This window comes from Merops nubicus, unplaced genomic scaffold, assembly GCF_000691845.1.
Source record: "Merops nubicus isolate BGI_N331 unplaced genomic scaffold, ASM69184v1 scaffold43023, whole genome shotgun sequence".
Taxonomy (NCBI): Eukaryota; Metazoa; Chordata; class Aves; order Coraciiformes; family Meropidae; genus Merops; species Merops nubicus.
The window spans coordinates 48,175-66,192 of record NW_008599022.1 but is presented as its reverse complement, the minus strand read 5'-3'; the positions used below and the strand labels follow the sequence as shown (position 1 = coordinate 66,192).

Sequence of the window (18,018 nt, the reverse complement as noted above, 5' to 3'; positions counted from 1 at the left end):
CTTAGGTTATAATTTTAAAAAGTGAATATTTTACATTAGTTTCAGAGTAAAGTGTGATTTCCAAAAGTCTTCAGAAATTTTACCAGTTCAGTTAAATATTTTATATGTTTTTTTTTGAGAAAACATGAAAATAGTTGTGAAGAACATTTCAGTTTGTGTTCAGGAAGAACTCTTAGAATTACCTTACAGAATATTTGGCAAATTAATTAATGGCATGATTTTTCTGTAGCTTGGTCATTGTGTAGAGTATAGCTGACTCTGCTGTCATTTGTCTAGTTCCCTCATGCCAAAACTGAGTGTTTCCAAAAAGCAGTCAGGGGCTTTAAAATATTTTATTTACTTTTCTGCAAAAATAAAGGCAGATTTTTTTTGTGTGTGTCCTTTCCATACTGTCTGAATGGAATTCTGTTAAAAGTAAAAAAGGCATTGATAAAGTAGTCTTAAGCTGCTTTGGGTTTTCTTTCTTAGGGTATAAGGTGGTTAAAATGAATCTTTTCATGTAATATTTTATATGTATACAGTAATTTTGAAGGTATAGTGAAAAGTTTCTGTGTAACAGACATGCAGAGCAAATAGTGCTCTCGTAGGGAGTAAGTGGAAAGTTATGCTATTGGAACAATTTCACACAAAGAAAATACACGTTTACTTACATGTGCTGTTGCCTTAAGAGAAACAGGAATAATGTTTTGCTTAAATTGCTCAGAGGCTAACCTGAAGAAGGTTTTACACGTTATTTATGCAACTGGGCTGAGACAAGGAAGAAGAATGCATTATTATGTTCTCAAGTTGATATCTTATCTTGAAACTCACCTTGCTAAGAGGAAAAAACGCTGCAAATACTACTGCTATCTGGTACAATAATTAAACCCAAAGATAAACCCAAGGATTGGAAATTGTAAAAAAAGACCCAAACCCTCCATTAAAAGGACTCCTCACTTTCCCCGCAAAGATTTAAGAGAAGAGGCAGATCTAGGAAATCATGTTTCAATGGGGATATCTTCTTGCACTGATTAACTACTTACTGTTACATTTCTGTGTGTATTGAAGGTGCTTCTGTGTGGTAAAAAAGAACTACTAGCACCACTTCGTGGCCAAATAGGTTTAGAGATGAAGAAAAGTGCTATTCTGAAATGTTTGCTTTTTACCCAACGTCTGCCACTTTTCAGGACTGAACAATGCTGGAACCAGTGCTCCTTTTAATAAGGATTAATAGCAAGCTGGAGAGTACTTCTCTGGTTTATATATCTGCATGTTTATTGGTTCTGCAGTAGCCATGCTATGTAATAACATGCTTTAATTAGGTTTAAAGATGGTTCTTAAAGACCTATTTAAGTATCAGTATACATGGTGTTAATTGCTATATTTGTTGACATTAACATAAGGATTGAGAATATTGTATTTACCTGCTTTTTTCCCCCAAACCTCACAGCTAATGCTTATATACATGGAAAAGTTATTTCAGTTAAATGTCTATCCTGAGCTCTCTTCTCCCTCTGACCTTCCTGGATGGCTGTGGTCTTTCACCATTCTGTGCATGAATACAAGCTCAGGCTACCCAGCTCTTGCCAGTTTTTCTGAGACTGGAAATCCTACTGAAGAGTTGACAAGTATTTCATTTACATAGCAGAGGTTTTAACACATTCTTGTATTTTGATGGCTAGAACAAAGCATGTAATGAGAAAGAATTTTTCTTTACTGGCAATTTTAATTTTACCTAAACATTCATCTTTTGTGTGCATCAGATGCAAATCTACATTCATCTATCAGATTCTTCTCACTCTCTGATTTTCCTGGAGTGCCATCTCACTGCCTTGGGAGGGTGCTCTTTTTTATTTACTATCATTTTGTTAATAGTTTGGGCTGTTGGTATTTTCTTGTTTGGGGTTTGTTTCACTTGTGGGTGGTTGGTTAGGGTTGTTTTTGTTTGGTTGCTTTGGTTTTGTTAGGGTTGGTTGGTTTGTTTGTTTTCTACAGGCACCTCTCTGTCCTGGCATTATATTTTAACATGTCTCATCAATTTTCTGGGAGGTGACTGACTTTGAATCACTTTTTTTTTGCTCTTGCTGGCTGTTGATTCTCGCAATTCAGTGTTAAATATACTGATAATAGCCGTTCACTGAACTGCCCAACAGACAGATCATGTGGTAATTGTCATAGCAGGTCCCAGTCTTTTGCAGTTATGTTAGTGAACATTGGTTTGTCTGTAGTTTGGGGAAATAATGTTATTGCGTGGATAGTTATACTGCTTTGTAGTTATTGCAGATAAAAGCCTTTCAAAGACTCATGGGGCTAAATTATCAATGCACCAATCTATCCAATGAATCAATTGCAGGCAGAAGTTTGGCTCAGAAAATGTTCAGTTGTGAACATTTTTGCAGTATGAGAGAAAGGGCTAATCTACTACATATTCTGAAAAATACATATTTTTATATTTAAATGTCTTGTGGTTTAAATGATACTTTATCTACTGTATGGATCATGATCTGAAGTCGAATAGACGTGTTTCAAAGTTTTCTCAGTTTAACCCTAGAATATTCCAGTGAAGATAATTTTGCACAGCTGCTCAGGTTTTAATCCAAAGTGAGAATTATTAAGAAAGAAATGTTTGTGGTAAAGCCTAAAAAAACCCATTTAATCCACAACAGTTGTGTAATAACAAGGTAACATTTTAAGTATTTCTACTCCCTCCCCTTCTCCCCTCCCTTGTCCTGGTTATTTTTGAATGCAGAAAAAATTCAAGACTTCTACTTAAAGCCACAATAATCCTACACATGGATTTTTAACAGTCTTGAAAAATACCTCATGAATCAAGGAGCCTAGAAAGAGCTCATTTTCCTTGCCACATGGAATAGCGAATGCAAGTGTTTAAAGACTTACTGTGAGGAAAAATAAGAGTGTCAGGAGCTAAGTAGACACATTGAGTATAGGCACAGGCAATGCAATGTGTTGTTCATAGCTGAAAAGCCAAGGTAACAGTAGGCTTTGTGTTCCTTTCAGGGAAAATAAGTAACAAATATTTTAGTGCTGACCTAAAGATTGTTATGAATTTATCACACAGAAGGCTGAAGAAGAGAAAAAAACTAACAAAGATTTCTCCACGGAGGTTCTGTGTCCTGTTGAAGGAAAGTATAGACTTTTTATCTGTAGAAAAGTTTCCTTAGAAAGCTGAAAATGCTCTTTTATAGAAAATTGAACTAAGTTTGAGTAATGATCAAATAGCATAGTAAATTAACTTAACTACATTTTACACCCTCAGAGAGTGTGCTAGGTTGTGATGATCATGGAATATTTAAAACTATAAATTATTATGACAAACTGCTTTTTAGAGCTTATGTGAAAGGTTACAGAAGAAGATTGCTTCAGTCTAAATGAGGCAGGGTCTAACCTCTACTTTAAGATCACCTTGAAGCTGCTATTGGGCATCTTGTACCAGACAGATTTATCAATGTTGTTACAGTGAAATCCTCTTATAGGGAATCATTTCACTACAAGTTGAGTCATTTGGTTATAATTAGCCCTGCCTGCCATAATTAAAATTTACACATAGCAAGACTGAAACAATTCAGAACTGTTTTAGTTTTCTGTATCTGCTTCTTAAGTTGACAGACAATTTCTTTTCCTATTACATTAAAATATGATTTTTCATTCTTGCATAAAATACTGTTTTTGATTATTATACAAATAGTGTAAAATAACAAAATGGGACACATATTCAACTGCACTTTCTTTGCCTTTCATTTAATTATTATTACTCCCAGCTGCAGTGTTGCTTTCTAGTTCCCATTAACATCTATATGTCTAAATATGAGTGAAATTTTGATTAGACTCTGACCATGGTATGCATTTGGTGCCAGTTGTTCCAGCTGCAGGTATTGGGAGATCATGATATTGTGGTGCTGATACAATAGGTTATCAGGGGTCCATCCCTTATTCATAAATAAGTCAATTAGGCTCTGTATATGGAGATACTTCCTTACTATTTTTCTTCAAGATAGATTCCTCAGGTAAAATGGAACAAACACAACTCAGTAGATTTTAATTATCCTCATAATCTTCATTCTTGGTGAATATTACTTAGGGCAAAGAGACACAGACAGGATTTTCTGAAAGGGGAATTGTGCATTAAATAATACAGTTCAAGTTTTCACATAATTAAAAGTACAGGCTGAAGATTATTACATCTAGATTTCAGAAATAGTCATTATTTTAATTTGGAAGAAAAATAAACAAACAAAAAAAGATTTTGATATAGCTGTTTATCAGTAATAGACAAAATGGGGGAAAAAATTGCTTTTATTGTGCCCCAGATGACTCTATGTTACTGGCAAGCGGAAAGTGTCAAGTTAAAGTCCTCAAGGAATACTTGGTGAGGAGTGAGGCATTTGAGTGTTCTCTTGGGAAGTGATGCAACTTATATGCAGGATACTCTAGAACAGCAGTAGTTTTTACAAGCATACAGGGAAATATAGTGGGCAGCATTTGACCTTCAGGTGGTTGTTTGTGGAAGAGTTGAAGAATCTCTGAGAAGACTTTTCATAAGAGTTAGCATGGATGGGAGAAGTTTGCATCTTTGTAGCCTGTACGGTGCACGTATATTGAAGCATAACCAAAACACAGTTCTCAATGTAATTCTATTCCATCCTTCTATTTCAAAATGAAACAAAGCTAAATTTGTTTAAATATGTGGAATTAGTTTTTGTAACAAACCACATAGAATCTGTTTAAAACATTTTAACACTATTGCATTATTTTATGTTTTTTTTTTAACATTTTTATTTGAAATACTATAATAAAAGGTAAAAACAGAAGTAGATTTAACATATAAAAGCTAAATAAAGCATTGATACATTTCTATAGATTTTTATGGCTGCTGAGGTCTTCCATAGCATAGAAGCAAAGAGTATTCACTGTAGTGGAAAAATGACTTACAAACTCAACAGGACTGTGATATTTTTTTTCTTTTCCTATTAATCAGACTTTGTAGATGAAGGAATATGTTGCATAGCATTGAAACAGGACACTGATCAATTAAGCCTTCAAACTGAGACATTTCTACCACGTCAGTGAAAGTGATAGTAGTCCTTTTACGTTTATTAGAAAGAAGTCTGTTTTAAATGTTTCCTCCTCAAAAAAATTACTTAAAAAATAAGTAAGCTTCAATATTCTTTTAAATTGGTTTTAATTTAACTAAAATTTGGTTGTTAAAATCTTGTTTAAATTCTTATTTATCATAGAGAATGTGCATCATTTCTTCCCTCAACTTCACAAAAATATTTATCTCTGTTAAAACCTGCAGCAGTTAGTACCACAAACTAATTCACATAGAAAGTTTCATCACTTAATATACCTTGGTAGTTATTTTATGAGAGTTAAAGGTATTTTTATGTAATTCATAATTTTGAGACTGCATTGCTATATATCAACGTCACACCAGGCATCACATTCCTTATTCCCCTGGGTTTGTTCATATTTTAAAATTACTTCTGTTATGCATGTCAATACCCTGTGTTTCAGCTTTAGTTCATGTGCTGTGTAGCTGCAGAGATTAATTCAAAGTTCAAGGCAAGACGATATAGGCATAGTATGAATGTATGTTTTTTCCATTGAGATGTGTGAATAACCAGATATTCTTTTGGGAAACTTCCAAACGGTCTCTTTCACTAGCAATAATTTCACTAAAAAGAAACAATAAATGTGAGGCTGACGTTCCTTAAGCATACTGAAAACAAAAGAACCTACCCGGGTAATCTCATTGTGCCATACACACACTTAGGTGTGTTTTAATGAAAAACTGCCTTATTTTTAAAGTTTTTTTGGTCTACTTTACTAAACATTTGATATAAATCTGTGGAAGGAAATGCTAAATTAATTGCAAAAAGTTTTTTTTTTTTTATTTAATTCCTTACCAGAAAAAAATGGAAGAAAATTGCTACCCAAGGCATGGGAAATTGCAGTATAGCATCAGATGCTCATTTTGTTTTGAACAGCATAATAAGCCACCAATTTTAAATGTTGACAGGCAGAGCAGGAAAATGTACGCTCTGTAACAGTTTCACTATGTTAACGTTTTCTCTATAAAAATGCAGCAAAAGCAAAGCAACAAACACCAAAACAGTAAGTGCAAAACAGGAAGGGACGAAATAGTGTTTTTCTTTTTAATTTCTTAAAATAAAGTTCCTTTCCCTTTGGACTATCTAGACTGATATGCCCTTTAGTACCTCTTTATAACCTAAAGAAGGTAGTGGGACTGAATACTGTAATAATGTTTATCACAGGTAAAAATAAATAAGGAAAAATGTTTTGTTCATGAAGATCTAATCTCTAAATATATAATCTGGGTCAGTACACAGGAAGCACAAGTCAGTGCAATATGAACAGCTGATAAAAGAAGTAGGAGCCAAATAGACAATTGGTTCTGATTAGCTAAAACATATGCTTCCAAGTGGTGCAATGTAGACAAAATATCTATCTGCAAAATTATGTTGATTCAACTGAGTCCATTTTAAAGTAGCTTAGTTTTAAAGTGCCTAGCTGAAATAAGTGTCAGTAATGTTTTTAACCCTGTGGCTTGAAATTCTGAAGTATGATCTTCCTTTTTTAAGTATTTTTTCTATTTATTGTTCCCACTAGGAAGGTTCATGGTCAGATAAGGCATTTTTTGAACGGACTTGTGTTTTTGTGTAGGAAATTGGGGAAAATGTACAATAGAGAGTGTCAAGAATGATAGCACACTTCACTGTAAGGGAGAGTCGTTTGATTTAGTTGATTACTATACAGCTTTCAGCAGAAATTGTCTCATTGGAAGCAGCTGTTATTTAGGCATTTTTTTTATTAGTTCTTAGTTAAATAGTTGGGCTTAAGGGGCTGTTTATCATGGGAGTGTGGTCTTACCCAGCGGAAGTTTCTTTTCTCTAGGTTATCTAGGCAATATTTGTCAGCAGACACACTAGTAACAGCTGCTTCTGCGTGTGAAATTGTGCCAAAGAATGTAGAATGCCACCACAGAAAACTGTCACTAAACCCATAATTTGCTGAGAAATCCCTCCTAATAGAAATACTGTTTTAAATGGTGATAATTTTCAGGCGTATACGTGTGATACATTATTCCAGTATTCTTGTTATTGTACAGGTATATTACTTTTCTATATGTAGATTAAAAAGGAGTTTTTCCTGTTAGGAATGGAATTCCACTGTGGAAGAACTGGAAGCTGTAGCACTTAAGATCTTGCTTTCAGAGGACTATACAGAAAAAGAACATCTGAAACTTTCAAAACAGAGAATCTGTCTCTTGCGAGAGGAGGTGTGCTTCCGTATGGGAGAGAGGAAGGCCCTGCTACAGGAGGCAAATGACTTTTTTCATTCTGCTGGCAAGGTTGGTAAAAAGGCAACTCTGCAATATTAACCTGCTAGTACAACTGTCAGTGTGCATTTAAAGGCTTATGTGTGTGGGATTATGCAAACAGAGTTTACTAAACAACTTGGAATGGAAAATTACAAGTCTGATTACTCTTCAATATGACTCAAATATCTCCAAAATGACAATTATATTTAATTTATTTTTTTTTAAAAAAAGGATATTAAGAAGAGCACTCAGTTTCCAAAATAAGGTACCTGGGCAATATTATCTGCATAAAGTTGGACCTTTAAGATGACAGGCTCAGTTGTGGTGGCATAACGCTGTATACAGGCTAGTATGGATACCCAAAATGATGTCTATACATGCTGTGCTATACATCCTAGTCCTCTCTGAGGGCTAATTAATAATCAGACATGAGAAAAATCAAGGACAGTATACAGTTCTTCATACTGGGCATGACATTTACTGCATGTTCTAAAGGTGATGTAGTTGAAGTGGCCAGTTAAAAAACTCACAAAACTCCTTTAGGCATAGCATAAATGATTAATTAAGGTCCACACCTACACTGAGGTCTGCAAGCTAATGTGTAGGCAATAATTTCTTTCACTGATGTGCTCACGTGGAGAAGCAGTGATTCAGATTCCACAATTAGATTCTTACAGCCCTCACAGGAGAAGGCTAAGAGGGCCTTACCTGTCTCCTGAATTCTATACATTGCTTGTATTGTGTGGGTTGTTACAAGCAGCCTTGAGTAGGATATCTGTTTAATTTTCTGTTTCTTTCTAATTTTATGTGATGAAAATGGGTAAATCGTTGATGAACAAAGGAAGGAATATTTTAACACTAAACTTTTACTTTTTCAGACATCAAGTCTAGTAATAACTACTTGTATGAAAATTAATTTTAAAACCAACATTGTTAATTTTTGCTACATCTGATTTTTGTATGAAAATTAATTTTAAAAACATCATTGTTAATTTTTGCTACATCTGATTTATAATACTTTTTTGCTTTATGATATAAGGTGTTTATCATACTTGAATACTATGCTTTCAAGAGTTATGTTCAAATGTTTTTACTGATTCTTAACGTGAGCATGAGAAGCATATTTCTGCAGACTTTCTCTTCAAATACCTACTTCAAAATAAAAATATCAGATTTGTTTTCTTCAGTTATCTTCTGAAGCTGTTTTAGACTAGTCATCCTGTAGTCATATGTGGGTTAGATTACTTTTGATATTCTTAGTAGCTCAAGGCCTAGGATATTAAAATTCTTTTTCAAATGCTATAATATTAGAGGGTAATAATTGCAGTTAAAATATATATATAATTAATTTTTAAATTAAACTGATTCAATGGAGAATTTTAATAGGCCTTCTGTAAAGAAATGTAGAACTTATTGTTCAAGTAAAGAAAAAAGATTGAAAGAAGTTTTCTGTATGTGAGTACAATACAGTCAAGGAAATGCATGTAGAGAGGAGTAAAATAATGGAATAACAGGCATAATACAAATTACCTGAGATTCAGCTACATTCAGTCAAGTAGAATTAAAATAGTGAAAGTGTGCACTTAAGTGGAAACAAAATGAGACTTCAGGAATCCAGTGTCTATTCTTTGCTGTAAAATGCTCCCATTTAACTCTGAAATATTTATAGGCTGGTTACTGAAAATGTGTTCACTCATATTCCTTCTGAGCCTTTCTCTTTTGAGACACTAGATTGAATTTGGAATTAGTCTTTCCAAAAATTAAGTGATCCTATGAACAGTTTCCTTTGGTATAAGCAAAATGGTTATAAATCATTTTATAGTGGATGTGTGCCCATATCATTAAAATCAAAACTCAGTTTGGATGCAGATTTGGCCCTAACTTGTATTGTCTTCTAGAAACTCATTGGAGAGGTGGTTAAAAAAAAAAAAAAAAAAAAAAAAAAAAAAAAATTGAGAAGATTTCTCCCGTCTTAGTGCTGTAAAATCTTGAAAACTTCCAATTTCCCCCCAGAATGTTATAATCTTGAAGTGAGAAGAGTATGACACAGTTAATTTAAAAGTTTTCAAACTAAAATCACAGCTAGGCAAATTCACGGGAACGACTGATTGAAGAGATGATTAATAAGGCATTGAGGGAGCTCAATATCATTAGTTCAAATCCATTGATACGTGCCAAGATAACAACAGGTTTCTATGAGAAGGTGAGATAAGGATCAGTCAAGGTGGAAATAGTGTTACAACAGACTTCTGCAAGGTTATATTACTGCTATTTCACTTCGTGATGGTGAACGTGAATAATGCAAAATCTTTCTAGCCACTTCAAGCCAAATCAGAACCAAAACTGTTTTAAGCCTTAAAATGGGAAAACAAGTAGAGAGATTTTATCAATAGATGGGCTTCCAGTGGAGTAGTGAGGATTAATTGCTGGTATTTTTCTTTTTATAATATTTGCTATTTGTGTAAGAGTGGTAGGTAGTGAAGACAGGCAATCTATAAACATCTATATGGACAAGGAAATTTGAATAGCATATGATTTTTGGTTCTAACAGACAACAAAATCCACAAGCAGATGTCAAGCTTTGCCAAATACCAGCTAGTAATAGACCATATTTTTTAAACAGTGAATAAATAATTTAGAGGAAGACTTTATCACAGTTGTATTAGATTTTTCATAACTGTAAAGTGGATTATATTCTTTAGTTAAAACAAAGAGTAATTCAGTAATTTGTTTGGCTTATCACATTATAAAAATAAATTCTGTTATTAAATTCTAGTGTCAATACACAGCAATTTGTTAAAGGAAGTTTGAGTTAGAACAGCAGGATTAAGCAAAGAACCCCTCTATCTCATCAGTCCGTGATGTCAGTACAGAACCTATTCAAGCCTTTTCCAGGTGTGTCCTATCAGATCAGAGAATGATCTTTTAAAAAATGTGTCCTCAATTTTGTTGCCTTGTTTTGGTGCACAAAACTTATCATATGTTAGGTCTTCAGGCAGTGATGCTGACCAACTACCTGTTACACTGCAATTAAAGAAAATAAGGGTTTGTATGCTTTTTGGAAGTACCAACCACTTACACTCTGCTATCTGAAGGAGTCCCACTGACTTTTAAGTGTTTGTTAAGAAGGTGCTATGTCTGAAAATTTTCCACTGAAAAGAATGACCTCAACATTAAAGACCAAACCTAACATGAAATCTCCCTGCTTCCGATATACAGCAAGCTCATTCTTCAAGGGCACATATATCAAGTAGTATTAGGAATGCAATTTTTTTTTCCAAACCTTTCATTTAGAAAAGTTTGTATTTTAAGGTGTCCAAAGACCAAGTAGTCTTTTTGAAAACATATTCTTTGCAGATCATGTGCAGATGCTTTAAAACCAGATCATTTCCAAGGATAGTTCCAACAATAACCTTCATAGGTCCATTAAATGTGCTGAAAAAACATCCTGAATACTTTGCCTGTACTAATTTTTGGTTTGAGCACCAGGTGGGGCTGTAATCATATTTGTTTGTACTATGTTCCTTCATTATTTTTTTAACAATGTGTAAGCAATACTTGCTGACATTATTTATAGACCCTTGAAGTGGCAGATATGTTTTGCTCCAGGAAGTCTGATCCTTCTTGATGTCATTTATAGTGAGGAATCTGAGATAGGCTAATGGAAACTGTGTTTAAGCTGTTGCTGATAGTCAGCCCCCTTCTAGTTTGGACAAGTTTCTACACAGAGAGAGCTATGGCTGTAAGAGCAAGGGCAGAGGGTTTTTTCAGATTACAGGGCTGCGCTTCCTGGAAGCACCTGCTGAAGGAAATACTTGCTCAGGTGTCTCCCCAGCATGCCATTACATCTGTTATAGGTAAGAGTCAGCACAGCACTGTGGCTACTCTAGTTCTAAAAAGAGCGTTTTCACTTGCTCTCAGGGTGTGTCTGAACCTCTGGACTCTATTTACAAGTAAAGGGAAAATGAGCAAAATATATTATTTGTTTTGAACTAACTCAAAGAGATCTTCTAGATCTTGTGTATCTCATTCTCATTTTAATTTTTAATGAATTTGAGAATCAAACCAGAAACGTAGCACTTGTGTTGTTTGTGCTCTCAAGTTCTGGTGTACATTTGGCTGTATTCTGTTGTATGTTTGGCTGCATTAAGCAATAATTTCCTGTGTGTTTGCAAGCTCCTTGGCTCTTTTGGCTCCTTGGCTCTTGTGTAATCATATACATTCCCTGATAAGCTTTCCTTTAAATATTAATCCATTTCTATGTCTATGTAGTGAACTTCAGTTTGACTTTCTGCAGGGAGATCTCCATGTAGCTCTCCTCTGATAATACTTGGGAAATGATTGCTCTGGTATGGCAAAAGCTTGAAAAAGTTCACTTGATTCGGGTTTTTAGTTAACTGTTGAGTATCTTGTACTTTGGTGCATATGTTACTTCAAAATTCACCTCTTGATTTTGAACTCCATGACATCTATACTTCTAACTGTTTCAGATGCTGGGTATTTTTTCCTCCTGTGTGCCATTGCAAAATTTAAAATAATTTGAAATAGTACACATAGTAACTAGCTTTAAAGTGAACATACAGGAGGGACTTAGAGGTGGAGCATGTTCTGCATGGAGCTGTGGGCCCTGGAATACACACCTTTGCATGATCCAGTGAAATTTTTTTTTTGCTTAACCTTCTGGAAGCTCTTTTTTCTTGTAATGGGGTTTTCAGCTTTGTATATGTCAAAAGTCAATGATTTTTGTGGTGATAACATTCAGTATTGGTAAAAATAAATAGATACATAAATGTAAGTCCATATTGCTAAGTAGAAACCTTGCTGAAAAATCTTACTTTCTTTGGATCTTAATAACAGTAAAGCATAAGGAGCTACAAAGAGGCACAAGATTTTGAAAGCAAGACAACTCTGCAGAGCCAGATGACAGTAGCAAGGCAGAGGATTTATAGAGAAATTATATCCTTTATTTCCTTGAAGACATTCTTTAAAATAAACCTAAAGGAAAATAAATAAATTCAAGTGGGAAAAAAAACACAACAAAATTCACCATTCTTTTTTTTTTTTTTTTTTTTTTATATGAATGCAACCACAACACTGATTGGCATTATATAGATTATAATTATATATAGACTGGGAAAAGTGTATTGCATGAGTTTTGTTGCTTTCAAAAAAAATATCTAGAATGGATCCCAATCATGAAGAATAGTCAAAGTAAACATTAACAAGGAAATTTAGAGAGAAATATGAAGATCCTATTTGAATGATATTTAGATTTATTACAAAGTGGGTTTTTGGTAGTAGGCAATGCTCAAAATGGCTCAGGAAAGAGGGATATTATTTCTACTCATAGGAGTTATGCCCATGTTATCTTCAGAGTGTTGGATTTAGTTTTAATTAAAGCTTGTAAGGTTTTGCTAGCATAACTATTGTTTTTCCCTACTAATTTTCCACGCTGAAAGAAAAAAAAAAAAAACAAAAACAAACCAACAAACAACCTGTCATTAATGTTAAGCATTTAGATCACCAACTAGAACCCTCCTTCATCTTTAACTTATGAAGATATAAGTTGCAAAGCGTTTTCACTTTATCAGCTGATAGATCAATTGATACAATTTTCAAGACAAGTATCATTCAATTTACTGGTACTACAGTTGCATATAGACGTGATGCTTTCCTCCTCATGTTCTGCTGTCTATGCCATAATGATTCAGGATATGGTTTAGTGGTCATGGTGGTTGTTGGTTGCACTTGATGATCTTAGAGGTCTTTTCCAACCTTAATGATTCTATGATTCTAATATGCTCGTGCTATTAAAAAAATAAAAAAAAAAAATAAAAAAAATCCCACAACAGAGATATACACATACGCTAATTCTGGAGAAGAGTTTGAGACAGAAGTAATCTATCCAGTCTAGCCAGTAAAAGCTGGCTTCTGTGGATTGTTTAATGTTGATTTGCTTGAGCTCCTGAAAGCCTAAATTGAGGGTCTCATATCACTGTTCTGAGAAGAATAGGAAGGGTATAGAACTACTAATGACTGCAGTGGCTGCTATGGAAAAAGTCAATGCAGATAATATCTTGCTGTAACCAGGCTTCCTACTTGCAACTGAAATTGAACATATGAAATCATAAATCTTTGCTCGTGGTAGCAGCCTCAGTTGATCAAATACCAACAGCACTGAGAATGCAGGCAATGCAACCCAATAAGGTTGCCTGTCATCCTTGAAGGTGCAGATTGATGAACACACAAGGTATTCAGCTATGTTTAGAAAGAAACGCTGGAGAGAACACCTGATTTTATAATTTTTTTTTTTTCCCATCCTGTTTCTCTTCTAAATAGTCTCTTGTCTAGTTGTCATTCTGCTCACGTTACTCTTTAATAAATGTAACAATGGCAATAATATATACTTTTTCGGTTTATTAATTTTAAAGTTCCATATAGCTTTATAGCAAGACTCCAAACATGTTCTTACGTTTGCTGCTTACCTAGTTAAATATGCTAACTAGTAATACTTCTAATAAGAGTGTCTGAGTGGTTAACGCCTTCTGAAATGCCTATAAATCCATAACTATCCTTGAACAATATAACTTTCGTATAACTCTTTAATATTCTTAAAGTCCTGAAGACTGAAGTATTTAATAAATACACTTAGTTCCTCAGTTCAGGTGAATGGCCGCTATTTACAGGAAATTCTTTGAGATTCGCATAGATCCATGAATCTATGACTTTCCAAAGATGATTGTTATTCCTGTCCTGATCTGAAGTTTATGGCCTTTTTATACTTGGTGATGACTAAAAGATTTCATGCTTTAGTAAAAGTCCTTCTGTGATACATTCAGTTACACTGTCTCTCTGATGGACTCTTCTTGGGTTTAGAAGCTTTTCTTTATCTTGTGAGGATTTTTTTTTTTTTTTTTTTTTTAATACTGAATCCTTTATTCTGCAAGGAAAAATAACCTGGCAGAGACAATAAAATACTGCACATGTCCCGTTCTAATCCACTGCGTATGGAAGTTGAATTACTGTTGCTCATCCTCTTTTCTTTATTTTCCTTCTTTTTTTTCCCCATAGATTTCATTGGTTTGAGAGTGTTCAGGCACTTGCTATAATCCTTGCTATTTTGAGTCAGCAACACAGAGTTAATTCGCAGCTGCTGAGTTCTTGGTTCATATGTAATATGCTGTAGCAAGCTGGATTGTACTGCCCCCTGAGACTCTCACGGAATATTCACTTTTCAGCTTTTTATGAATGTAGAAACTTGCAAAAGTCTGTAGCATCTAATTTAGTTTGCTGCAAAATTCTTTTGCTCTTCTGATATAGTAATTTTAAAGCTGACATAATGAAGGAGAATATTTTAGTATGCATATAGTTTTGTTGTCTCTTGGAATTCTTCCCAGTGCTGAATTGAGGCTTCCAGAACAATGTATTTGCAGGCTGTAAGCCTACAAAATTATTCACTGAACTGAATTTTAGAGTGTATATAGAGATTTGCAAAGTCAGAAGACAAGTTTGATTGGTATACAAAGTTGATTTCCTTTTAAAAATGCATATACAGAGTAGTCTATGTTATAGCCATTCTATTTTAAATTTGTTACATAAATGAATACATTCAGTGAGAAATGAATGCTATTAGACATGTACTGTTTTGTTTTATCTAGAGTTCACATTTTTCTGGTGTTTAGAGCAACACTAGTATTAGTACTTATTATCTTAAATAATGGAAGACAGCAATGTTGTCCTTACTCTGTCTAAAAAGAGAAGATTCTTTTTAGTGTTATTTTTGTCATTTTATTTCTAGTGTTTTAATGAGAAAATTTTGCTTGCACTAAAGGAAAACAGAATACATCTGACAAAGTCAAAGCTGCATATGTGCAAAATCAAAGCCTATCTTTTAAATTTTAAAAAAATATAATTTACTTGTTGGATATACATTTGCTATATTTAAAAAATTAAAAAGAAGAATAATTTTGGTAAAACGTTGTAAGAGTGCATTTCAGTAAAACTTTAAGTGCTAATGCACAGTATTACTCTTGTTATTCTGGTTTTGCTTCAGTATGTCAAATTGGCCTGACTACTTCTGAAAAAATTAAATAGTTCTAAATTAAAAGAATAACCATGATTTTGCCCATATTTGTGTTACCTTTTGTTGAATTCTACCTGTGTTCTTCTGTGACCTGCAAAGTCAACATCAGGCCCTAAATTAAAATGTTGCTATTCATCTCTAAAGAAATGTCAAGTAATAAATGCCTATTGATCACCTATTTACATAAATATGCACATTTTAAATAGAAACATTGACAACAGATTTATTGTTTTCTTGCTTGTTTTACAGGTGCTTGATGGTTTTGAAGGTATTGAGAATTACCTTAAAATCTTTCATTCAGAAGGCTTACCTTTACCTACCTTGACAGTGAAGTATGCAGAATTACAGGAAGCAACTAAAAGCTGCACAGCAACTACCTTGCAGAAGGGACAAACTTTACTTAATAAAGCAGGTTCTCACAGGTATTCCCTCCATTTTTTTTTTTATTTTGCACATCTGCTCCATTTCTCAATGTTGCTTTATAACTCAGGTAGTTAGGGTCAGATTGATTATAGACCCAGTGTAGCTGACTGAACTGTGCATTTAAATGACCTGCAGCTCGTTTTCTGCCATGTGTATCTGCTGGTATTCACAAAAACCAGTATCTTTAACAAAAATCTTGCCTCTTTCAAAAGTGGTGAGAAACAGTGGAATGGGTATGTTAGGGCAGTGTTCAGAAACAATGGTTTAGTTAACATTTTGGAAAAGTAAATGTATGTAAATGAAAATTAGAATAGTAATGGCTATGAACACTCCCTGCTGCCTAAAGTAATCCTTCTAGGCCTTTTTGAAAGTTACCATTGTAGCAATGATAATGTATTTTGATGCAAGACAAAAATATAGGTGTTAAGCCAAGTGCAGAAGTTATGGAAGTTTCTCCACTTCCTATTAATTCTAATTAATGAATGAATAACTTCTTTTTTCTTACAAAGCTTTTTTTAATTACGGTGATAATGTACTCCACAGATATGTCTTTCACACCGATGTAGAGCATGACTTAGGTTAAAATAGTCCTAGTGGCTTAATACATCTCACCCCTTAGGTCTTAGTAGGAGGCTGGTGTGATATGAATGAAGATGGTTTATACTAATGGGTTGTACTGCAGAGACAGAGCAGATGACCATGGCTGATGATTGGCTAGTGGTCAGCTTAGCTCTGCCTTCTCATTACATGCTTATGTCACATTTCTCTTGGACTTAGAATTCTTCAACACAGCAACTGAAAGTCTAGGTACGTTTTTCATTTAGTGTCATGACCTCGCAAAAAAAATTTATTTAAAGTGCCTTCACCTGTCACCCCAGATGTAATTCACTTGAATCTAGCAAAGGGATGAAATAGAAAATTCTGCTAGAAAGTAGTTTTGGGAACATGTGCAGCTTGACTTTATGGCTGTTGGTACTGCTTCAGCATCTTCTGATATTTTAAATAAACAGAAAGGAAAGGGATTTTCCTCAGTGAAATGTTGACTTTAATTCCTAAATCAGCCATAATTACAGAATGTATGCCACTGTTCTCTAGGACTTGATGTTCTGCCAGACATTACCTCAGTAGAAGCAGATGTTGTGTTTCAAATTGTCTGCACATCCTTGATTAATGTTAGGAATGTTAAAATGCTAGAACAAATCCCTAAAATAATAAGTCATTAATTTTCTTGCTTCCTTATTAAGAGTATTTTTAAAACATTTAAACAGTCCAAATCAGCAGCGGGATGGTAAGATACCATCAGTACACATCAAGAAGAATGAAATGAATTTGTCAAAATAAGCCCGTCAGTCATTTCTTGTAAAATTCGGTAAAAACAGATAATGCCACAGGCAGATCTCCTGTGTGCCAAAGTGTTGCTGAAGATACTCTATAAACAAATAAGGAAGGTAAGGCATCTGCCTAGAAGACATTATAATTTTTAAAATGTCAAAGTATTAGAGCTGAAGCAGCAATGATATAGAGAAGGAAAGTAAAACTTAAAACTGTATCAATAGGCAATCTCCCTAGAAATGTGTTTTGCTGTTTCTAAGGAACAGTGAAAAGTCCCAGGCTCTCAAGTATTTTAAATATCTACTTGTACCATAAAAATAAGCCACTTTCTAAGAAAGCAAACACAGAATATTATGGCTTTTCATTTCTACCCTGCTGCTTTCAGGCCTCAGTGGCTGAATATAACAAATTTGCCATATGTTCAATGAGTAGTGCTGGTACTTCTGTGCAGGTGGAACACATTGTAAACCTGAAGCCCCTGCCTAGGAATGTAATAATGGGACAATATAAGCTGTCAGGGAACTCTGGAGGTCATCTGGCAAAATCCCTTGCTCAAATCCTGTCAGTTAGACTAGGTTATTCAGGGCCAAATTTTGAATATCTCCAAGGATGGCGATTCCATAACCTCTCTGGGAAACCTGGTCTAGTGCTTAAGCATTCTCTTGTGAAACCTGTTTTTCTTATGTCTAGCCAAAAATTCTGTTTCTGCAACTTGTGAGCATTGGCTCTTGCACTTTTGCTGTACACCTCTGAAAAGATTCTGGTCCTGTCTTTTGTATAACCTCCCTTTCTCATAGATAATGGAAGACAATAATTAGATCACCTCTTTTCCTCTTCT

At 34.2% G+C, this 18,018-nt stretch overlaps 1 protein-coding gene across 1 annotated transcript in view; it reads left to right on the top strand.

Annotated features, from left to right (window-relative positions):
- Positions 1-7,177: 7,177 nt before the first annotated feature.
- Positions 7,178-18,018, top strand: part of CCDC141 (coiled-coil domain containing 141) — a gene marked incomplete at its 5' end in the record, with an annotated part of 43,297 nt that continues 32,456 nt past the window's right edge. The window contains 2 exons of the mRNA XM_008937243.1: positions 7,178-7,372; positions 15,675-15,847. Coding sequence (XP_008935491.1) covers positions 7,178-7,372; positions 15,675-15,847 — 368 coding nt within the window. The remainder of the gene's footprint in view (positions 7,373-15,674; positions 15,848-18,018) is intronic.